The sequence below is a fragment of the Dinoponera quadriceps genome, unplaced genomic scaffold, assembly GCF_001313825.1.
Source record: "Dinoponera quadriceps isolate SergipeBrazil2010 unplaced genomic scaffold, ASM131382v1 scaffold2346, whole genome shotgun sequence".
Classification (NCBI taxonomy): domain Eukaryota; kingdom Metazoa; phylum Arthropoda; class Insecta; order Hymenoptera; family Formicidae; genus Dinoponera; species Dinoponera quadriceps.
The window spans coordinates 1-24324 of record NW_014556388.1 but is presented as its reverse complement, the minus strand read 5'-3'; the positions used below and the strand labels follow the sequence as shown (position 1 = coordinate 24324).

The following is a 24324-nucleotide window of genomic DNA, read 5'->3' as shown; positions in this document are numbered from 1 at the left end:
TTGTATGTACATGTTAGCGTTTCATCTCATTAATTACGCATCGATGATGATTCTTCGCTTATCGCTTATTCGTAGATTAATCTTCGAGCGACGCAGCAGTGACGCGCCTCGTCGTTCTACATCGACTCGGGAAAAAAAAGATCATACATAAAATTTGCCCATATATGACTATATATAATCATATATGTCTATAGCGAAAAATACTGTTGTTTACAAATTATATATGCGAATACAATCGAAGTAAATGCTTCTGGCTACTTGTGTCCTACAGCACATGATATCGACACTTAATTAAATGACATAACATCATTTTTTCTCGTATGGACATATGTGTAACCACACATATGGGCAAAATTCTCACATGATTTGATATAATTATGTATAATCATGTATAATCATTTTTCCCCGGAGATCGATTACGTATCACAACGACGACGTGTCGCCAATATCAATATAGATACAGGAAGACGAGACCGTGTGAAATCTTTCACTTTGTTTTCTACTCCCTAAAATTTATCTAACACGTAAACGCGGGGTATTCGAGTTTCGTTGACTTTTATCACGCGCGATATGCACCTCGCTGCCCTTAGAATATCAAATACAGAGAGAACCACGCGATAACTCGCCTCGCCAAGTTATCATGTGAACTATTCTCGTCTCTCTAAAAAACGGCGATCATTCGTACACCGAGAAGAGTAATCTCCCACGATGGTGGTACATTCCCCTCTCGTCGTCACGTAATTCGGCGACATATTTACAAAAATACAATAAACATCTCTGGTTACAATAAATATCTCTCGTTTTAGCAGAATTTGAGCAGTCAACGAATAAGGCGAGTATGCTGCCAGTAGCGTCAACTACCGACGACTACCGATATGCGAGTAACATATCTCTCTCTCTCTCTCTCTCTCTCTCTCTCTCTCTCTCTCTCTCTCTCTCTATCATCATTATTTCGGCATGGGTCGACTGATAATAATCTAAATGCTACGATTGCTGCGCAATAGTGGGTCTACAATGCGGTCGCAAGGCCGTACATTCGCTGGAATTAAAAGTGGACCGACTCGAACGACTGCGATTACACGACCTTATGATCGTATTTTAGATACCTAGATCTTCGACAAGTGGGTGGACATGCGTATTCCCTCCCAAAAAAGCACCGAAATATAGAAAATAGGACCCCGAAAAGTCACAATTCCGAAAAACGAATATCGGAACAATCTCCCGAGATACAACTTTCCTGAAATATTGAGAGCATAAAATTATTCCGAAAATTGAATACCTCGACAGTCTTCCGAAACACTGAAGTCATTTCGCAAAATTATAACTTTATTCTCTGTCAATATTTCGGGAGATTGTTCTGGTACTCAGTTTTCCGGATAGTGCTGCTAATTTACCGTTTTTTTATTTAACGCGAACCAAAGTGATGCGCACCATATGTTTAGTTCGACTACATTTACACTGAACGGCTGCAATGTTTGCAACATATGTATCAAATTTGTCAAAAATACCGCGTAAGATTAAATTCGAATGAAACATGTATTACATTTTACATAGTGGTAAATAAGGATACGGTCCTAATTAATGATTATAAAAAAAATAGATACGGAGAGTATTATTGGTTTTCTCTTTGCAAGTTTGTTAGTCGGACTTTTAAAAATTCAGCAAGATTTTTTTGGGGGGAAAAAAAAACTATTAAGAAACTCGGTTCTTATAGTGTTATCAACTGAAAATTTGTTAATCAGCCATATGCTTGTGTAAAATAAGCCAGAAAATAGCTACGTGCAAGCGAGCGAAAAAAGGTCCTTAAAAGTTCCCAAGCTGATCAGCTTAATACGCCATCGTTTACACCATTAGAAGCAATTTAGTACGAATACAATACGTGTGAAACGATCGATGCAAACCAAGTCATAATCGGGAAAGTTGTATCTCTTGAATTTTCGGGATTATGCGTGCGGTACACTGAATATCCTCAAGCGCTGGCGTTCGTACTGTTCTCCTTCTTGCCTATCAAGAGGAAAACGTCCATGTTATCCTTGCCCTTAACGTACACCTGTCCGCGCGGCTCGAATTCGTAGCGCTCCGACAGCACGTCCAAGCAGTCGCTGGCCATCTGTATCCTACCGGCGACCCCGGTGGAGTCCATTCGCGACGCGATGTTGACCGCGTCGCCCCAGATATCGTAGTAGAGCTTGGTGGCGCCGATCACGCCGGCAGTGACGTCACCGTAGTTGTAGCCGACTCGTAGGATCAGCTTGAAGCCCAGCAGGTCTCGATTGAAGTCGTAGATCACCTTGTGCATCGCCACGGCGAAATCGAGCAGCTGGAACAGGTGCGTGTACTCGTGCTCGCTCTGCTCCCTCACCTGCGGATTCAAGCCGCCGGCCGCCATGAAGGTGCTGCCGATCGTCTTGATCTTCTCGACGTTCGCGAACTCCGGCTTCTCCAGCAGCTCGTCGAAGTCGCCTATCAGCTCGTTGAGCACGCGCAGGTACTCCTTGCCGCCGAGATACGACTCGTCGTAGAGCTCGTTGAAGTTGACGATGCTGGCGAAGATAATGCCCACGGACTTGTGATTCTGCGAGTACTTGGCGGTGGTCTTAAGCTGGTCGGCCACGTACTTGGGTATGATGTTGTGCAGCAGCCAGTCCGCCTGATTCTTCATCGACTGCACGCGCGTCTTGTCGCGCGCCGCTACCGCATTGCCGTGGAAGCACAGCCGGTAGCTGATCTCGAACTCGCGATTCAGGAACCAGACCAGCAGCAGCAGCAACACCATGTCCAGATAGATCTCGGAGTTGTACAATCTCTCGTTGTATCGGATAGCGTAAGCTTCACCCGAGGACGTCCGACGCGTTTTCGCCGACGCGTCGAGGAAGTCACGGTGGTAAGATATGTGGCTCATCACGAGACATATGAACAAGACGCCGGTGAGCGTGACCAATAGATTCTTCATCCAGCAGTTGAGCTGCGTGAAGTTGCAGAAGTGCACCAAACCGACGAAGATGAGGTAGCTGTAGTAGTACTCGAAGTTGCTGAGACTCTTAAAGCTGTTGCACGTGAAGTTGAGCAAGATAGAGATGATCGGCAGACCGACGAGAACAGCGCCGCACACGTGCCACGGGTACCAACGGGAGAAGAGCTTGAATATCCTCTGCGTGAACGTCGCGTGTGCGGTGTTCGGATAGAGAAGTTGCCTGATGCAGAGCGACACCGCTATTATCTGTACGGCGGTGGCGACCGCCGAGAACACCGTGTAGTGAATCGTTGGCTTGCACAGCAGGAAAAGCGAGATCGTGATGGCCGTGTAGACCAGGGCGGATATCAGGATATCGAAGTACGTGTTAAACCTCGAGGTGGCCAGCGTGGGCGGATTACCGCCGATGCCTTCGCTAGCCTTGTGCGCGTTCTCCCGGTACTCCTTCTCCATTTCCTTATTCTTGAAGAAGAGAGTGACGCTGGAGAGCGGCGGCTTGACGAAGTACGAACGTTGAGAGCTCACGTTGTCTTGGACGCACCTTTTGGGCAAATCGGGAAAATCGGAGTTTAACGGTATTCACATTTCGCCGCGTTCGTTTCGTTTACCTGATCAATTGAAGGTCGGACTGCTTCCGCAGTTTGTGAAAGCACGCGCCGAACGTGTCCGTTACCATCGGTGGAAACGGATACGGCGGTACCGACGACGAAGGCTCGTGGGTGGAATTTAACGTCGAACTGGAAGTGTAATAGCCGCTGACCCGGTGCCCCAACAGATCGCCCTGGGCCATGCCGTTCATTAGGAACAACTGCAACAGAGTTGTACGTGTCACATGGATGAGTAAGTGCGCTTATCTCCCCTAGGGCGGAAAATGTTCAAATTAGAAAATGTCTACTTTTCATGGGTTCGTCGCTGAACTGAATATATTGATTTACGATACCTGCTGTTGTATGCTACTTCGCCTGCTGTTGCTCTTGATACCGGAGTCTTTCCTGCTGCATATGGAAGAAGCGTGACTAATCGGCTCTTGACCAGACAATAAAGGACTAGAAGGTACAGGATTCGGATCCATCTCGACGCCGTTGGTGAGAGGGATCTGCGGGCGAAAGTCAATCGTGAGAGTAACTAGAATAAAACTTTGCATGATGTCTGTTCCTGAACTGGCTGCGTACGTACAATGTCTTACAGCCATTTCAGCTGAAAAGAACAGAATCTCGCGCGCTTTCTTAGGAGGGGAAAAGTACCCGTCTGAATCCATTGCACTCCTCGTACGCTGGCTGAATATCAGGCTTCGCTCGTCCCATCGCGATGTTCCTGCCCTCTTCGATCTCCAGCGGTGCCATCTCCTCGGTCGTCCGTTGCCTCTGCAGATACTTCCACGGTTTGTTCCGCGCCTTCTTCTTGCCGTAACTGGCGGTGGATGTCGGGCTCTTGTTCGAGTCCTCCTTCTCGTCGACGGTGTCGTTTTCGGAATCCAAGATGCTCGGCAAGGAATTCGCTTTCATCCTGTAGCTACTCGCGTTGGTGACCATGTGGAGGTAATGATGGCGCGGCTTAACTTGAGTATTGCACGACGCCAGACGGCTGCGCGACTGCAGCAACGGTGAGATACTCTTGGGTGACGTAACGTTCGTGATAAATTGACTCATGAAGTCCGACTTGCGGCCTCTGATGAAGTAAGTTTTAACGCCTGAAACACACAATAAACGCGCGTTGTTTTGTCAATTCAGGCAGGCTGTTAAACAATGAGCGTGTTCAGCAGAACGTATATTTTGCAACTCTTTCCTAAGCTGAGACTGAGGAATGATCTAATTTAAGCAGAAGTTATTAAACGTTCGGTCCTCTTTCCAGACTTCTCCCCTCTCTTTACTCACCATTGACTAGTTCGCCCTCCTCCATGATATACTGGTCGTCCAGGAATCTCAGGGTATTTTCGCTCAGATGCACACGGCCGGGTTTCCCCGTGCTCTCGAGCTTGTTCGCCAACGTTACGTCGTTCGACCATACGTCGAATTTGAATCTCTTCGTACCCACGATCCCGCAGAGCACGGTGCCCGTGTGCACGCCCACTCTCATGTTCACGCCCTCCCTTCTCTCGATGTCGAATTGTTTGATCGCCTCGATCATGGCTGTTCAATCGAAGAGTGTGCGGCATTAGTTTCCAATTACCCGAATTAATAAAAACGGTAGGTCGGACTCTGTATAAGGAAAAACGGCTTCCTTCTGAAGACGTCCTAGATCAACGGTATCAACCGAGGGAGGCGTTTCTTTTCGACGCGTCACTCGGTTGATGCTCATCATCTGGAAATCCTCGGTAGTAAGTCTTCCTTCCGACTTACCATTTCATTGACTCGTACTACTGCGATTTCGGCACAGATAATAATAGGACGTACCTAAGCCCATTTCTACGCAGCACTTGGCGTGATCGGACCTAGGCTCGGGACACCCACTCACGCAGTAGTAACAATCGCCCAGCGTGGATATCTTCTCGCAGCCGTGGTGCTCGCAGAGATCGTCGAAGCGTTCGAAGAGATCGTTCAGGATGCCCACCAATTCCTCCGCGGTCTTGTTCGAGCTCATCCTGGTGAAACCGACGATATCGGCGAACAGGATGCTGACGTCCTCCATCGAGTGCATGTTGAACGGACGAAACAACGAGCGGATGTCCGTGTTGTTGGACGGTATCGAGCCCTTCTTCAGCGAGTCCTCCCGCTCCCTCTCGCGCTCGCTCTCCTCCATCAGCCAGTCCGCGACTTTCGGCGGCATCACGGAGTGTATCATCTTCTCCTTCAGCTGCTTCTCCATCTCCAGCTGCCGGCGGACCAGCAAGGACTGGCCGACCTTCATGAAGGTGCCGCGCATTCTCACGAAGGTCATTATCAAGATGTGCACGCCTATCAAGTGAATGCAGATCTGCATCAGAATCCGTATCGTGAGATTCGTCGAGAAATCAATATCATCGGAGAGTAAGTTATCGACGGTAATAACGTTCACGGTGGAATTGACGATCGTCGACGGTACGCTGGAGTCGTACAACCGTCGAATCAGTGTCAGCTCTCGTTCCAAGAATCTCGCTCCCGTGCTTCTCGCTTCGCGCAACGTCGATATTGTCTCCGTGTTAACTGTAGTAAAATCACTAATATTACGTATCACATTCTGTAGACCAGCAATAGTTAGAGGATCCTTTTCAGACGACCGCATGTCCCCCTCCAAGGAATTATTTCGCCCGCCGCCGTTTCCCCTCGAGCCGTACAGATAGGCAGTCAGTAACTCGAACATGAATGAGTAAACCGTAGATATCGCCACGCATACATAGAGCGGCATCGGCAGCACCGTGTAAATAACTAATAGGATCTCAGAGCACAGGGCGAAGTGTCCGACCAGAGTTAATCCGTCCACGTAAGGCGGCACCATGGCGAGGAAGAGTAGGGACAGGAAACAGAGCGTGGACGCGACTCCCAGAGAGGTCGGTAGTACGTAGGAATTGTAGTGATCCGTGTATGTTAGATAGAGCACCGCCGCCACCATCGCGCCGACGACACTGAGAACGGCTGCTATCGCAGGCCAGGTCGATGTATCGTTCTCTATTCCGATTATCACAAAATACGCCAACCACGATAGGGACACCAGCAAGATGTATGTGAGAGCGTACCTGCGTGAAGTAACGACCAATTAGAAATCTTTCTCTCCCTCTCTGATTACGATTGGTCTTATGACACATGTGGTACAGACAGAATGGGTTGAAACTTTTTTTTTTTATGAATCCAATGAAAAGACATATCTCCTGATAATAACTTTCCTATTGGATACATTACACGAAATTTGTCCGAAAAAGTGTTGCAACTTTCCTGTTCGATACGAACCGAAATCTTAATCTAATTTGAGGAAAGGCACTTCTTCTGTACTGCTCTTCGAGGATCTCCGAATCGAATCTCGGATTCCACCAGGACCGTGGCGCTGCCCGTTCGAACGGCACGGGTAGATTAATACCGCAGCATCCCAATCCTTGGCCACTGTGTGCCAAGTACGTCTGTATATACGGTGCCAAGGATATGTGAATCTCGTCTTCGGCGTCGTCGCCATCGTCCTTTGTTCTTGTAAAGCTGACAGACGAGCCGCGTTTCCGACCCAACGGCGGAGTCATATCGATGATCTAGCGGGCCTGAAATCAGAAGTAACAGTGTTACAAGGTGTGTCGCAGAGACATAAATCACTGAGGAATTTTCAAGCAAGATAACTTATATAATTCAGTAGAACATACTGATTAGCTGTGATATTACTCCCTTGTATGTTACAAAAATATCGTCATGTAATAATCAATACAGTTTAGTCCTTGTATATGCGCTATCTTCCTCAGGCAATAATTGACCGTCATTTGTAAACATTATGCACCATCATCTATTGACGTATGTATCGCTATTCTACTGCAACTACAATGAGCCAGCTGCTAATATCATGCGCAATGTTACTTAATATGCTGTCCACAAGGACTCTCGTGTGTCTTTTGCGCTGTTACATACTTCTCGCCTTACTTCGCCGCCGATGAGACTCTAAATGCAACGATGAGCACGGGAAATTTATATAATCTGAAAGCTTCTCGAGTGACATATAACTCGGTCGCTCGTCCTTACCGAAACTACTCGATAACCAGAGCGAAACACGATCAGGCGTCGTGTCGTCGGATCCGATGTTTCCGCGAATTTCCTCACCTCGTACGAGCGCGATCACACACAGGTGTGCAAATTGTCAACCTCGGCCGACGGAAGTCGTTTCGTCGGAAGTCACGCGAGTCGAACATGAAAATCGGATACACTCACCGCCACCAGTGGATTTACTTCAGGGTCAGGGGCGAGAACGCCGGGAAATTTGAGAGATCATCCTCCTCACCGACCTGACATCGGAGGCCTTCGCGGGAATCAGCTAATGTCACCGGACGCCATTTTTTCGCGGTTCTTCTCGCGCAGCGCCGTCACGGGGCTACGGAATCGCAGGGGGGGTGACCTCGACACCGAAGCTCACGGACGTGTTGCGCGTATTGTTGCGACGTTGTGGACAAAAAAAAAAGAAGAAGAAATCACGCCTTCCCGTCGAGATCGCTGAAATGTCCTCCGCTGTGGTGTCCCGCGGCCATCTTGAATCCGTCAACGGAGGTGACGGCCGATGACAGCGCCCGACGAGACGTTTTTCAGGGATTCAAACGTAAAACGGAGAACTGTCACTGAGCTGCGCACTGAGGAATATTCCACCACCAATGACACTGGACGCAACGCGAGCGCTGCATTATCGACGCGAGCACAAGGAATTCGATGTATACGAAACGGACCGGCGGAGGTGAGAAGTGAAGGAGAAGGCAGCGATCTCTCAAAATATTGCTTCCAGGTAACCATAAGTATTGCCCCAACATCATTCATCGCGTAAAGAAATATAACTAGAAAAATATGGCCGGTATTGATAGTCAGATCTTACATTTAAGACTGGCTTAAGTTTATCCTCAGATACTGTACGGCTCATTTCATTGGCTACGAAACATCTGCAGATGAACTTAAGTCTAAGTCTACAATAAACCTTAAGAAATTGACCAATCACAATCGATTATTCTCGCATTCGACTATAATTGGTCGATTTCTTCGAGCTTTAATTTTCATTGTAAACCCCGTTTAAAATGTTAAAGAATATACACCAGATTCACGAATTTCACAACAGTTGCGAAATTGCTTTTTCCGCTGAACACAGCTTCGTTGCTTTGCAGCTGCAACAGCGAACTCGGTAGCTTACAGTACACTCTTACATTTAAGATCATGCCTTAAATATATATTTTAAAACTTCTTAGCTAATGAAATGATGCGTACGGATGCTATACGTGTCAAATTGTTTGAAAATGTATTTAAGGTAATCTTGAAATATAACAACAGACTATGAACAGGCCTTAGTACGCACTCAGTGCAAACAACCGTGAATTCGTTATAAGACAGCCCCATCTGCAGACTCGTCTGGTTAACGACGTGAAGCAACCAATCAGTGACAAGGGGACAGCAGCGAGGTTGATCGTCGACGGTGTCTTGTCTTCTTGACTTAGCCAAGTGTGCGAACGAGCAGAGACAAATGCGTGTTGTCGACTGTTCGGGGAGCACGTAAGTACCGCGCGCAAACAAAATACAACAGTTTCGACGTTGCTCGGAGGTAATAAATTAGGCGATTGTCGGCGGTCGTTCACCGGTTCGTCGCGTGCGCTCGGCGCCGTTCGCGTGGTACACGACCTCGGCGAGAAGCCGGGTGGCACACGATCGTCGTCGTCGCGACCGTCTTGCATACGTGGCAGTGGCTGCCCGCCAATGAGAAGCGCCCGCTTGCCCGATAGGCGTGGCTTGGAGCCTTTGGTATAGCTCGCTCCATGTCCGGCGGCCATAGTGCTTCGCGAGATCGTCGCGTGTGTGCGCGCGTTTAGAAGTCCCGTTCTCGTCTATCTCCCCGTGGTAGATCCCCGTGCGCGAACGTCCAGGCGAGTCACAGCGTAACGAACCGCGTTGAAAATTGCGCGCATCTACCTCGCGTTACGTCTACGATCGCCGCATTTCCTCGACGGAATCCACGACGACGGTGACGAACATTTTCGGTGAGTGACGTCGCGCGGGCAAAACTGCTCGGGGAGGAAAAAAAAGAGGAAGAACGGCGTGCCGGTCGTCGCGTTTAACCGGGCGTGTTTTACCGTTAAACCGTGTCGCGGCAGCCGGCGATTTCTGCCGATTGGACTTCGTCGCCGGTCGAATCGCGATACGTCGTGTCGTTGACCTGCACTGTCATCCATATGTCATCGTCCGATTTCACGGGCTCTCTCTTTCTCTTTCTTCCTCGATATCTTGCACGACGATCGGCCGCGATTCCTCGTCGTTGATGCATCTCCTCTCTTCCTTGCTCGCTCGCTCGCTCCTCTCTGTCGCGCTCAGCGCTTGTACACGTATACAAGGTGTCGCAACGCGTCGCCACCGAGATCGTATCTCGTGCGCAGATTCGTCGTCGAATTTCGAGAGTTCCCCCCTCAGTGGCGATTTCGCGGGACCCGAACAGAGCCGAGCCCTCGCGCGTGTTTTGCGCAATAATTACTTCGAGCTTCTTTTCTCCTCGTGACAAATGAGCAATGCGCTCACATTTGATCTCTCGGATAATGATGTGATTCTGAAGTTCGGAAAATTTCCAAATTAACCCGTGCTAATGCAAAGAGGCATCCATTCTGTGAGAGCGGAGAACAAAATTCTCCTTTGATACATGTGTTGTAAATTATAAATCAATGCAAGAAACTCCTCGACTTTTTACCTTAATATGTTGATTTTTAATTGTCTTGCAGATAAAGCAGTCAAACATGGATGTGCAAACAGCGTTTTTGTGTGTTGCTGTGGTTGTTATTTCCGCTTTGTTTATCTTATGTATTTCGACGTTCGGAACAAAAGAAAAATCTTACGAAGAAGCCATTGCCGAGCAGAGAAAACTTCCCGATGACCTGTTGTCAAGTATGTGAATTATTTTGCATGTAACCTTGTGAGAAATCAAATTCTAAATTTCCTACGTTAATATATATGTAAATAAGAGATATTTTAACAGTAAATTAGAAAATATTAATTTCAGTAGAGGTATAAGTAAAATATAAATTAATATTGAAAATAATCTGTACATATTATTTGTCTATTTAACAAGTATTTCTTATTTATAGACAAGAAAGATAAAAATAAAGAGAAGAAGCATAAGAATAAAGCTGGAAAGAAAGTAAAAGAGAAGAAAGAAGAGAAAGATGAGAAGGATGATAAAGATGAAAAGGCTGAGCATGTTCAGTTTGAAGAAACGCCCCAAATATTGCCTCCAGAACCACCAGTGCAGGTAAATTTGTCTCATCAATTTATTTTTTATTCATTAAAAAAATACTTAAAATATGAATCTCAATTCATAAAATCTAACAAAAATATATTGTGGACTGTGTATTCATTTAAAGTATAAAAAGAAAGATCATCAGTACAACTTTAAATTTAACGTAAATATACATATGTACTTTTATTTTAATTTACAGTGGATAAAAAAGTTTGTATATCTCATTTCTTGGGATAAACTTGCACAAAAATATGTTTTCAATATTTTTACTAGAATATTTCTGTTATATTAATATGCTGAATAAAAACACATTGAAACTTCTCTTTTATCTTCAAAAGGATGAGGTATGCAAATAACTTTTAACCCAATGTATATAATTTGTCTACTGATGATACAGATATATAAGAATTTTGGTTATTCGCATAAAAATAGTAGCTGTATATAAAGCTAACTTGGAAATGAGTAAGATCTGAGCATTTTTCTTCATGCATGAAATATAGTAACCTAGATGACACATAATATGGTATATCATTGCATAGCATTGAAAGAGACTTATGCGCAGAGAGCATCATGTTTTTCTTCTCATGTCATGCAATCTGCCAAGCATGTTTGTATAAAAATAGCTATTATCACTTGATAGTTCTCAACCTTTACATTTATCTGTGACTTTCTTACAAATTTATGCAATGAAACGTTTTCATTATATTATCATAGATATACTGCATGTAAGGATGCTGAAATTGATTCCCGTACTCATTAATTATAAATTTTTTTATACAACACGTGTCATATAACAATGGGCATTAAACAACTTACAGTAAAAAAATCCTTGTAAGAAAGTGTATTTCCATACCAGTAGCAAGTTTCATATTTCTTTTATAGGGTCTTTATACGTTCCCAAAACAAAAAATTTTAATATAGATTCCGATATTTTACGTATTGATGCGCCGTTGTTTCCTTGACTATCACTTTCAATTGTTCGCCATTTCTGATCACGATCTTCAACTTTTCTGTTTTATATGTATGTATTTTTTAATGCATTGTATTATTCCATTTCGATTTGGAAAATTAATAATATTTCAATTAAGAAAGCAATAGTTTACTACTTATCAACAATTCAATAATTTAATGTGGCACACACACACACACACACACACACACACACACACACACACACACATATATAAATTATGGCTTGGTGTGTTATCTAAAGATACTTAATTTGACTCGAGGTTGTTACATCCAAATATGTACATACGCAAAAGATAATTTCTATAAAAGTACATATAAAAGAAAAGTAATTCATTGTGAACATAATAGTATATTAAACATATATTAATTATATATCTTATTGAAGTATTGTTCCAATTTTTTCGAATGATATATAACTAGTAATACTATAATTTCATATATATAATAATAGTCGTTTAAGAAGAGCCAATTGTACATTTTAATTGGATTCTCAAACTGTCAATGGATTATTCCTTGCATACGTGTACCATTGATAAATATATCTTTGGAAGTCCACAAGATTATTCGCTAAAAATAACTGCTTCATACAGCATTCTGATGAGACTGCTTTACTCTCGCAACCATCTTATCACATAGATTATAAGAGAGCAAAACATAGATTTCCTCAATACTATGACAAAATGAAGCACTTGTTATAAACACTTAATCAAGTTTAATTATTATAAATAAAAATTTTGAAATCTTTCTGACGTACAAATTGCTTGAATCTGTTTAAGGTGAAAATGTTGCAAAAAAAAAACATCAAATGATATAAAATCATAAATTCCAGGTTTATCTGCTCAACAAAAGAACAAAATAAACATAATGATAAGGTGAAAACCAAATTGATAAATTCATTTGTTGATTAATTATCAGTATCAGTAATTTTCGCGTCTAAATATATATTAAGGTAACTTAAAATAAATATACATGTAAATTACACTAAATTGTATAGAATAAAATACAATAATTGAATCCATTAAATAATAAATATATTGATCCATATTAAATTATGTATATGTCCATTGTTGTATGATACAATGCAAAATTTTAAACATGTTGCTTAATATATTTCATGATAGTGCTTAAATAAGCAATAGAAAACATTGTACATCTGCATTAAACTCTTAGGAGAGTAACAAAGGCAATAAAAAGAAAGGAAAGCTTGAAAAGATCAAACCAATCCTCGTAAATAAAGACGAGCCATTGGCTATTGTGACTGAATTAAGTTCTTCACAATCTCCCTCGGCAGAGGCTAACCATTTTGACATCATTCATCCAAAAGATGACCTTGAACTCGTACGGAGTCACAGTGTGAGTGATTGCTATCTGCAGAATATCTCGTGTATTTCCTGCTCTTTTCATGTTTTGTTTTGCAATTTTATGAGTATAAGGGTGATGTACTTAAAAAATACAAACTAACTAAGTTCAAGCTATGACGATTAATATGTCTTAAACTGCTATCCTTACATTTCATCAACTATTTATTCTTATTATTAACTTTTTTTTATATTTGTTAGTTGACAGAATAATTAATGCATGGCAATATGTACATGTATATATACTAATTGATCGACATTTAGCATTTTTACGACTAACAATAATCATGTTGGTTCATGAAACAGAACAAAACTTTGGGTGGTGATGTGTCTTTATACAGTCACTGATGCAATATTGTGAATATTAAAATATGCTGTGTTTTTTTTTTCTAAAATTTATTATTTAGCTACATGAAATCTAAAGATAACGTATTATAATTTGTATAATATGCATTATAATACACATGTCCGTTACATAACAGAAAGAGAATCTTCAGCAGCTTACTCAGTCGGAAACGGCGGCGAACAAGTCGCCAAAAGATACTCCAACTAGATCGAAGAAGAACAACAAGGATGTCGTAAAGAAGAAAGATGAAAACGCTAAAGATGAGAAGCAAGAGACTAACGTTCAAACTAATGCATCTATCGTTACTAATAATAAGGAAGCAGCGAAGGAGATAAAGGAACAGCAGAAAGAAACACCAGTTAAGGAGATAAAAGAAGCTGTTAAAGAAACTGCATCAATTGTGCAGTCCGCAAACAAGGAGCCCAAGAAGACGAAGAAGAAGAATGATATTTTAGCTCAGATCGGTAAGAAACGTTTCTCTTGTCGTTTCTATGTTTCTACTGTTCTTTTGATTTATAACTATGCACATAATTTTGTCCAGTTATACAACTTTGTAATTATCTACTAACGAGATATGCTTTGACAGTAAATGACAAGCATGCTTAGCATATTGAAGATGATCTTAATCTCGTCTGTTTTTCATAGAACGCAAATCAATATCTAACCTATATGTCACACACTATAGCTTGCAATTTAATTGATTGGAAATGTGACCTTTTCTGTAACTTGTAATTTATTATTTTCGCAGAATTCAGATTAAGATATTTGATGATGATATTCGCATTCATATTCATATATTTCTAAATGTGTTACGAATATTCAATATGTTAGTATATGTTTAAATTAATAGTACAAAGGAAGGTAAAATTGCGATTGTCATTGTAAAAAAAAATTTTTTCAATTTTATTTAATATAAAGTATTTTGTTATAATATAATAAATTAGAGCGTCGGATAAAGCTCGCTTAAGCTATGTGAATAATCCGCTCAAAGCAAAGCCAGGTAGATTCTTTCCAAGCACTTTGGAATGTGGTTGAGGTAGGATCACTTCCCCTTCCACATACAAGAGGTCAATGTCCGTACTCTTGATACCTGGGGCCTTGCCGTGTGATCACAACTTAACACTTATGTGGTGCATTTCCGGAAAATAATTGAAATAATTGATAAACAATATATTACATTTTATCTTAGTTTACGGATATAAATTCATGAAATTATATTGTTTTATTTTTTCTATATGTAACAAAATATTACATTTCCGTTAATGTATATTTTGATCAGTTTTTAAAACTTATTTATTTTTACTTTATTACAATATACAGTATTTTTTAATAATAATTTGTATATATGAATTTGAAAAATATCTGACTTCAACATTTAATATTAATATAATTTTTTTCTTTTTAGAAGGAGATGCTGTCAACGTTCAACTTTTGATGCTGTTTATCCAGAAGGCAGAACTTAGCAGATCTGAGATACAGATTCTCATTGACCATCTCTTAAATAAGCAAATGGACAACCCACTGGAGCATTCTGAATGGACGGAAGGCCGCGCTGATCCCGTCATTAAGCTGAAAAAACAATTAGCGGAGAAGGAAAAGGCATTAACCGATGAGCACGAAATCAGCATGGCTTGCCAAAATAAATTAAAGGAATTGCGGGCTGAACTAAATGGAGAGCGATCCAGGCTCTCGGCGAACATCAGACAGCTTGAGGAGACATTGAGCGCTAAAATGACAGAAGCCCAAACTTCACACACACGAATGCAACATATTCTGGAGAGTCACGCCGCCGAGAAGCAGGGTTTCGCCAGACAGATCGAACAATTGCAGGCTAAGGTGAACGAGGACACCGCTATCATCCACAAGATGCAGGAGGATCAAGGACAGACTCAGGGCCATCTGCAACAGGAGTTGATTACCCAACGGAAACAGATGGAGGTACAGTTTGCTCAGATGCGCGATACCGAGAACACGTTGAAGTCGCAGCTCGCACAGAGGAACGTGGAGGTGCAGGAATTGCAAAATGAGCTCCAAGCTACCTGCGAGAGTAGCAGCGCAGAGATGGAGATGTTGCGTCAGCAATTGGGATTGATGCAAGGTCAATTGATGCACTCGGAAGGGCAGTTGCAGCACTACAAGGAGACAACCGGTACGCTGCAGGATGTCGCTAGACAGCTCGATGTAAGAGACACAATTCCGGATGTTCGTTGAAGGGCGTCTGTTGTTTATCAACGTTAAATCTCTTCCGTTGCAATTTTCAGGAGTCCCGTCGCGCGCAGGCGGACTTGGACCACAGATTGAAGAGTGTGCAACGTCACGAGCAGGAGCTGCAGAAACAAGTGAACTCGTTGCAGGCCGAGTTGGGTCTCGCGAAGAACGAAGCGAGCGAGACTCCTACTTTAAAAGCCGAACTTAGCAAGGTCCAGTCCGAATTGATCAAACTGAAGACGGAACTGTCAGCCACGATGAACGAAGCGAAGTCGGAAGCGGCCGAAGTCACAGCCTTGAAAACCGCATTGGGCAACAAAGAGGACGAACTGAAGAAATCCCAAGGCGAGCTAAGCGCCGTGCAGAATGACCTGCAGCAATCGAACGCACAAGTCACGCACATGGAATCTAAATTGAATTCTGCCCGGAAAGAGTTGGACACGATAAGGATTGAGTGCGAGAAGGCGAATCGTGATTTGAAGGAAGCGATAAACGATGCGAACAAGTATAAAAACGAGGCGCAGAAAACGCAAGATGTACTGACTAATGTACAAACGGATTTGGCCAATTCTCATGCTAAGATTAAGGAGATTAACGAGGCTGCGAGCGCATTGGAAGCTTTACAGGCTGAGAACAATAGACTACGGGACTACAGCAGTAGACTGCGGGAGAAAGAAGCGGGAGAGGCCCAATTGCAAATTACGAAATTTCAAGAGGAAAACGACAGACTGCGTGCTGAGGTATTTTTAGCTTACAAATAATTTATATTGCGCTGTGAAACTATTTCGTACATAAGAATATCTTAATATATATATATACACACACTGGTGTATACAAAATGTTAAGGACAAAAAGTGTATAGATTTTTCTGACTGTTATATATTGTACTTTTTTTAAAATGTACGCAGCTTACGAATGTCATGGAACAGCAGAAGGAACAACAACAACGTGCTAAAGATATGTCTGCGAATATGTTAACTGTAACCAAACTCGAGCGTCCGGCAGCGGAGGGACGTGAGAATGTGGAAGACGAAAGTCAAAAAAATACTCTTCTGTCTTCGGATCACGCAGTTTTGCATCCGTACGCAAAAATGTTTAATTTACCGTAAATCTGAATTCTTGGTAATGTATACGTGATGATACGTTATCGACCTTTATTTATTGTCTATCGAAACATGCAGTATTTTACAAATTACTGTAAGACTTTTATACTTTGTGAAGCTGACTTAATCAATTTCTATGAAAAATTTCTTCTGTACAGATCCACCGACGAGAAAGTTCTACTAGATGAATTAAAGACGCATTTAGCACAGAAGGAAGAGCTTATTAGGTTAAATAAACAGATAGATATGTTAAAAAGTGATATAATTGAACGTGATAATGTTACTAGGCAACTACGGGATGATTTGGAGATCCAAAAATCTAAGAATAATGTAAGCCTTCTGTTTGTGTGAACAATTTAATTTGACGTTTCTGTTGGATATATTTTGTCTCTGTCACATTTCGTTCGTTGTGTCTGAAGTCACTTGCCATTCTCGCGTCGGTTCTTGTTGCTTCCATCACTTTACCAATTTCTCCTTTCGTACAAAAATCTGTGTGTTCTCGTTCATTGTCACGCTGTTCCACGTATATTACACTTTGTTACAAAAACAAGAAAAGAACATTTTATTATTATTTCTATCTCTACTCTGCGCAACAGGAATTACGCACAAAGAACTGGAAAGTGATGGAAGCTCTTTCTGCTGCTGAGTTGCGTGCCAAATCTAGTGGTGGAAAGAGTAGCGAAGTAAGTCTTCGTTTTTCACTATTGGAATTAGTGTTACTACAAAAAATATTAAGAACTTACAAAAAAAATATTACTAGTTGATATGTAATGTACATGATGCTTAATCAGGATTACATTGTTATTTTTTTCTTTAATCTGTTCTGTTAAAAGTTTATCTTAAATAAATATCTTGTGCCTTATTTTATTGTTTACAGATCTATTAAATTAAATTTTATTGATATCTCCTTAACTAAGTGGACGACAACCATGGCGGCAATTCTTCGCAACAAATTTACTCTTTAAAAATAAATAGTTTGATACGTCTAAAACAATGTATTTCTAAAATATTTCGTCTGCTCTTATTTACCTAGGAAATTATGCAGAAAATCAAAGTGGAACAGGAGGAAATAACCAAGGCTCTTCTGCAGAGGATATTCCCGGAAATTAAAGTATCGGAGAAGACTCATGAACAATGGCTCAAAGTTTTTGAACATAAAGTGTGCACCGTTCTAAATGAGTCAAAGCAGAAAAGCACAACACTGGAGAATCCAGATTTAGAAAAACAAAATAAGAATCTGCAAGGGATGATTTCACATTACAAGCAGGTTATTGACGAAACGGTGAGTCCTCTATCGGATATTTTCTCCCAGCTCCATTATAAACAATGAATGAGTAATTAATTTAAATTGCCACTTGCAGGAAAGTATGCTTAATAAGCTACAAAGTCATGTGGAATCCGAGGAAACGAGATGGCAGGTTCAACTTCGGCAAAAGGAGAACGAAGTGGCCAACCTTAGAACAGAACTTAAGGATATTCAAAGCAAAGTAAACGAGCGAACGACGATATTCAACGAAGCAAACGAAAAGGTAAAGTCGCGATAATCTTAGAATGGCTCTTCGATATAAGAGTATTTTTTTTTTCTTTTTACCACTTCCGGTTTTACTTCTAGCTTCAGCAAAAGACAATTGAGTTAGAAGCCAGATTAGTCAATGCCGAATCTCTTACGGAACAGACCAACGCTGAATTATTAGCGCTCAGATCCACGCAAAAAACTGTTTCTAGGGAGGAAGCGGAAAGTCATCAGCTCGCTACTCTAGAAAAACTGCAAGAGGTAAAGGACCTTTATTACGTGATACTTAAATTTCGTTCTATATATTAGTTGCGCAATTTGTGCACTGAAATGTGCGTGTGTGATATAAAATACAGATATTTAGACATCTCAAAATAATTTTATAACTATCACTTTTTTTTTCTTTTTTTTTTTTTTTAATCTCATCTTTCCTCGCTGTTATTTTAGGAGAAGACACGTTTGTCGCAGGAATTGCAAACAGAATGCAACAAAAGGGCAACGTTGGATGCTGAAGTGACAAAATTGCGCTCCCTCGTTGAAACCAGTGAAACGAGTTTAGCGCAAGAGAAGAGTCTTGTCACGCAACTTCAGGAGGAAGTGATCCAACTCAAGGTACTTGCTTTTTTTTGTTCGTCGTTCGGTGTTTCTCTCACTTACGATGATACGCACGCACGCACGCGATTGTACAAAGAAATATAGAAGATATTGCTTTGTTAATTGCAGAGTGAGATCTGCGGTGGTTGCAGCAGCTCAGAACAATCTATGCTGAACGGGCCACCCACATCAGATTCTCTGCAATCCGAGGTTAGTATCTATTAGTGTAAAGGTTGATTTGATTCGTACTTATACAGTGCCTTCTCTTTTACTGGAAATACTATACAGCTTCTGCTATATTCATAATAACAGAGTTCTGTCCTGTATTAAAAAAAGCATGAGATATCATACAATGCTGCAAGACACTGATATGATACTCTCACTAATCACGAGAAATCGCGATAATTACTAACGAACAGTCATACGATTGTGATTTGTTGTTCTTTTGTGTGAGTGATAACTGAGCAATCAACTGCGTATGTATAGATGTTGTTGCAAGTAATCGATAAAATCTTCCGATATAAAACTGGACATATATAAATTGTATCACAGTTTATATACCACAGTAATTATTGATAATGGATAAATATTGAACTATTGATTATTTATAACATCATCTATATATCGCAGCAGAGAAGAAAAAAACTAATGCTATTGTTACTTGTATATGTATACACATTGGTACAGGTAAAAAAAAGTCTTTTATCTATGAAATCGTGATTGGATAATCGCTTCCTTGAGATAGTAAGATTGTGTTTTACGATTTTCCTCTTGTACTTGGAGAATAATTAAAAATTTACACATTTACCGCACAATCATTGTGTTCCAATCACGAACTTTTGTAGTGAATTATCAGAACGGCAATTTTACAAATTTGCATCAATGTCCGTTATTTATTTGATAAATTGCCGTTTTCACATGCGACGACTTGTCAACAGTTAGATAATAATGTATCTGGAATGCAGCCTCCTCTAGCGTCTCGAACTCTGATAACTGCATTAGAATACAGAGAATACTTCAAGAACACAGAGTTTGCAAACAATTCCATAACCAAGCCTGTCAATTTGGTTCAGTCTGAACAAGAAATTGAGAACAGCCCCCTTACTACAAAATACTCCTCTAAATCTTGTCATATGCCAGATCACAACACAGAGGCTAGTCGGAAGCCATTGATTGGTCAGCAACATAAAAAGAACAAGAAAAGGAGGAAGGTAAACTTATAGATCTGAGACAGAGAACAAATTCTGTTGGCTCGATTATTGTATAGGTGCACTTCAGTTAATTATTGAAATGTGAGACACATTTGTTGGGCTCAATATTACGAAGAATATTAGTCTCTTCACGAAGGGTGTATCTCTTTTGCAATGACCTCCAGCGATATGCGAAAATGATATACATATTTTATTTTAGCATTTGTCACATTATAACATTTTTTATCTTGATCTCGAAAGAAAGAAAATTATATTTTGTATTTTATATATATATATATATATATATAAACACACACACACACACACACACACACACACACACATATATATATATATATATATATATTAATGTTACGTGTGAAATATATCATATAATATAATTATGTACTTTTTCTTTTATTTGATACACCTGATTAATTAAAAGTATAAAATAGAAATGCGCGGCAGAGAAATTTAGAAAAGTTAACAGATTATCAACATAAGGTATTATATATGTGAAACTTTAAGAAGTGTATTCCTTGCTAAAAGTGCGACTTTTATGTGTAACAAAAAAATATGTATCTATATGTACATATATATATACGTATTTCATTACTTTCAATATGACTATTCTTTGTGATAATATTGAGTCCTGTATTATTATTTATTTGCTACTGTAAAAGCAATATTATTTCAGTAGCTTGTATCTGGAATCAGTACTTTATAGTAGATTGATTTTGTATATTCCAACGTACATATTACTTTACTGTGGCTATCAATAAGAAAGCAAAAGGTGTCCATACGTTCAAATGGCATGTAATTTAGTACAACAATCAAATGATGTAGATAAAGATTACCTTATAAACTTTGCACTTGTATAGCTCAATTTTTTGCATATAGACAATATTAGAGTAATACGCATTGTAATTCACCCGGTACATTTTCTGATACAATCATATTTGAAACAATATTTTCCGCGAGATTCATATTTACATGTAAATATTGGTATTATATTAGTATCGATTTGTACAGGTATCCAAAGAATTAAATCATTGACTTTTTGTGAGAAAGTATTATTATCATTCTTTCGTCGTCCTTAAATAAATAGATTGTATTCAATAGTCGACTCGCAGACGCATCTGCGAACTTGAAAAATGATAGTAAACTCTCATTTCCCTCGAAACGCAAAAAATTATATACATATGTATATATAAAAAAAATCACGAGAAACAATATATCATATTATACATTTGCAGCATTTTTTATATTGTTATATTTGAATTTTACTTTTTATATTTCTATAGTACTATCTGTTGGAAAAGAGAAGCGTTATATTTTTTACGGTTTCTTCATGTTTAAAGCAACAAAGAATCTTGATTTGAGGGAATTTACGACGTAACGACAACGACTTCCTTTCAAGTCGGCAGTCTAATATATTTGAGAGATCGATTTTTGGGCCACATTCGTATCTTTCCTATAGATCCATCAATAAGCCGAATTGGAAAGTTTTTATTTCAACAGTAGTCTTTGTCCCAGTGTTTGTTTATATAAAAATAAGAATTAAGGTTTAAGAATTGGTTTAAGAGGTTTAGTTGTGCATTAACCTGTATTATCAATATTCAACGACCACAGGTTTCCACAGTCGTACGATTCATAAGAAACAAAAATAGCCTTGTTGTTAAAATGCTTGCCTCTGTGATCAATAACAATTTAACTGTTTTGATTGTTTCGACAGTCCACTAAGAAAACCATGGCAAAACGGCGCAGATTCGCAGGTATGCAAATCTAAAGATGAGATACTGAAATGTTTCCTCCTAGCCTTTCGAAAGATTTAATAGTAGATTACTACCGCTAGCCATTCATGTCAGGTCTCTTACCATAAGTTATTTTTACGAATATTAGTTTCCTCATCACACACGTCATTCTGTTGTCGATCATCAGACTTTTTTTTACATTCGTATTCATAAATGCATTATTTCCAGTTTTTTTTCTTTCTTTTTTTTCATATTTGCATATTATATCATTTTATTTACTTTACAAAAATACGGCACAGAAAATATTTTCAATAGTTTGAAATAAAATCGATAACTCACATTGTTATTAACTCTATTAATTACAATTATTTTAGTATAAAAAAAACTAGATCCATATTAGATACTGCTAGTGGAAAAGTGAGAATGTTATACACACAAATATTCTCTAGAAGTAGTATAAGTCAAATTAAAATACATTTCAAAAGTACATATTCTTTTTTATTCGACCAAGAAAAAAGAACATCAGAACCAATCTATATGATGTAATTAATATTACAAGAAATAAAATTCATATGTCACATAGTAAACGTGAGCCATATTAATAGTACTGTTAGTCTGTTTATTATTTGGAACATATATCTTAAACAAGCTTTGGTGCGTTAATGTTACCTAATATAAAACTTAATAGATATATTATGTCCGGTTAATTGTAAGATGAAGCTTAATTTTTAATCAATTCCCACGTTTGATTTTGTTTTACCGTATTTATAAGTGACATACAAAATCTTGTAAATATACATATGTGTCAAATTATTTATAAATTTATCCAAATATTGTGCGAATTATTTAATATATTATTAGTTGTTTATGAGTTGATATCTATGGCTTCACTTATATTCGTATATGTTCCAAAAACACGTTGCACAGTGCCTATTGTTGGCTTTATATTTTATTTTGTGACTATTATATACTGAATGTCCTGCATCTTGTGTATTCTCAGCACATACAACGGCTAGAAAAAAAAATTATTTCTATTCCCATCTTTGATTCTTGTCGATTATGATTTACAACTTACGAAACTGGCTGTTAAATTGGTACATATTCGCATATTTTGATACATGTGCGTTATATTAAGAACGAGGTAAAAATAGTTTGTATATTTTGGCTACGCTTCTTTGCAGAAAAATACAAAAACTCGTAACACTGTATCGATCAGTAAATAAATAACGGAATAAGTGTTTAGAAATAGAGACGGATCAGATGTTTAAAAAAAAAATGTACATAGTTATACGACAAAATTCCTTATCAGCACAAACACTGGGGTAAAGGGTACACTGCGAAAGGAAACGGTGTATATATTGACTAAATTAATCAGTTGTTGTAACAACATCAACGGTTACTTTCTATACTAATATTTAACATATTTTTATTGCTTCTACATATCGCTCATGTTATTTTTACTTTCTAAATTTTATTCCTTTTAAGGATATTAACATAATGAACCAAACTGACATTGAAGGGGATATTGATAAATATTCGCTTTGCTTATGATTAATGTGCGCTTTCATGATTTTTAATGTGGTCTTTAATTTAAGCATTTTGCATCGTGTTAATATACTGCTTGCAACATAGATAACGATAAAGGAACTTGTCCATGGAATATTACTAACAAATAGTGATAACCATATATCCGTGTATATGAGTGCAATATAATATAGATATTATAATTTCAATATATTCTGTAATTTTCGCTTTTGCTTCATTCCCTTCTTTTTTTATCTTTATTTTCTTATATAATACACATATTAAGTATCATATGTACGTTGCTTGCAAGCTGCTTGTTAACATAAAAAAGTTTTCTGTGTGTACTCGCTTTGTGCATGGCTGACAAACGCACTTGTTTAAATATTAAATTTTTCCCAATATGAAAGATAACGCAAGGAATATGTTCTCTTCGATAAGACAAGTGATTAACTAAGTAAACAATATTGATTTATTATTGATTTATATATTGATTTATCAGCAATAAATATTTTTGTGCGTAATCTTTCACAGTCTGTCAATTATTCTTCCCGATTACTTAATCATAGACATACGCTTGAATTTTTTGCGCGAGGCTTAATACCGGCGCACCATTTTATTGTGATTATTAATTTACTTTCTATTGTATATGACGGAAGAATAAATATAGAACGTTGTTTTATGCACTTCTATGTATTTTCTCAATTATAGTCTCTGATATACTTTATTCATTCTGCTACTTGTGTTCTTTCAGGGTGGTTCAGGAAAAAAATAACTTCGAAAAATAAGCTGCGCTAGTGCAATGCGAGTACTGGTGGTTAAAAAGAAAAGAAAATGAAATGAAAAGAGAGAGAGAGAGAGAGAGAGAGAGAGAGAGATGTGCAAGTGTGAAATTGCAATACAAACGCAGCACTACTATATATATATATATATA

At 39.3% G+C, this 24324-nt stretch overlaps 3 protein-coding genes across 13 annotated transcripts; 2 read left to right on the top strand and 1 right to left on the bottom strand.

The window, feature by feature from the left end:
* Positions 1–253: 253 nt before the first annotated feature.
* Positions 254–8196, bottom strand: LOC106747283 (adenylate cyclase type 9). 3 transcript variants are annotated; one of them, XM_014624659.1, is made up of 9 exons: positions 7606–7777; positions 7236–7524; positions 6838–7136; positions 5368–6626; positions 4849–5103; positions 4219–4664; positions 3915–4070; positions 3583–3782; positions 254–3515 (listed from the first exon to the last, which is right to left on the bottom strand). In XM_014624659.1, the coding sequence occupies exons 3-9, from the start codon at positions 7116–7118 to the stop codon at positions 1970–1972; spliced, it is 4143 nt and encodes a 1380-aa protein (XP_014480145.1). In that variant the 5' UTR covers positions 7119–7136; positions 7236–7524; positions 7606–7777; the 3' UTR covers positions 254–1969. The 3 variants fall into 3 exon arrangements, with proteins under 3 accessions (XP_014480145.1, XP_014480144.1, XP_014480146.1); XM_014624658.1 differs by lacking the exons at positions 7236–7524; positions 7606–7777 and adding an exon at positions 7792–8196; XM_014624660.1 differs by lacking the exon at positions 7236–7524.
* LOC106747285 lies at positions 8135–9066 on the top strand. Of its 2 annotated transcripts, none has more exons than XM_014624670.1 (2): positions 8135–8353; positions 8959–9066. In XM_014624670.1, exons 1-2 carry the CDS (start codon positions 8135–8137, stop codon positions 9043–9045), a joined length of 306 nt encoding a protein of 101 aa, XP_014480156.1. In that variant the 3' UTR covers positions 9046–9066. The 2 variants fall into 2 exon arrangements, with proteins under 2 accessions (XP_014480156.1, XP_014480157.1); XM_014624671.1 differs by lacking the exon at positions 8959–9066 and adding an exon at positions 8887–8929.
* Positions 9017–24312, top strand: LOC106747284 (kinectin). 8 transcript variants are annotated; one of them, XM_014624665.1, is made up of 17 exons: positions 9017–9105; positions 10317–10479; positions 10680–10843; positions 12974–13156; positions 13644–13971; positions 14913–15688; positions 15769–16455; positions 16624–16796; positions 16977–17148; positions 17415–17501; positions 17852–18100; positions 18180–18347; positions 18431–18592; positions 18779–18943; positions 19055–19135; positions 19891–20136; positions 24145–24312. In XM_014624665.1, exons 2-17 carry the CDS (start codon positions 10332–10334, stop codon positions 24163–24165), a joined length of 3810 nt encoding a protein of 1269 aa, XP_014480151.1. In that variant the 5' UTR covers positions 9017–9105; positions 10317–10331; the 3' UTR covers positions 24166–24312. The 8 variants fall into 8 exon arrangements, with proteins under 8 accessions (XP_014480151.1, XP_014480150.1, XP_014480149.1 ...); XM_014624664.1 differs by lacking the exon at positions 9017–9105 and adding an exon at positions 9375–9587; XM_014624663.1 differs by lacking the exon at positions 9017–9105 and adding an exon at positions 10007–10204 and having other exon boundaries at positions 18800–18943.
* Positions 24313–24324: the final 12 nt, after the last annotated feature.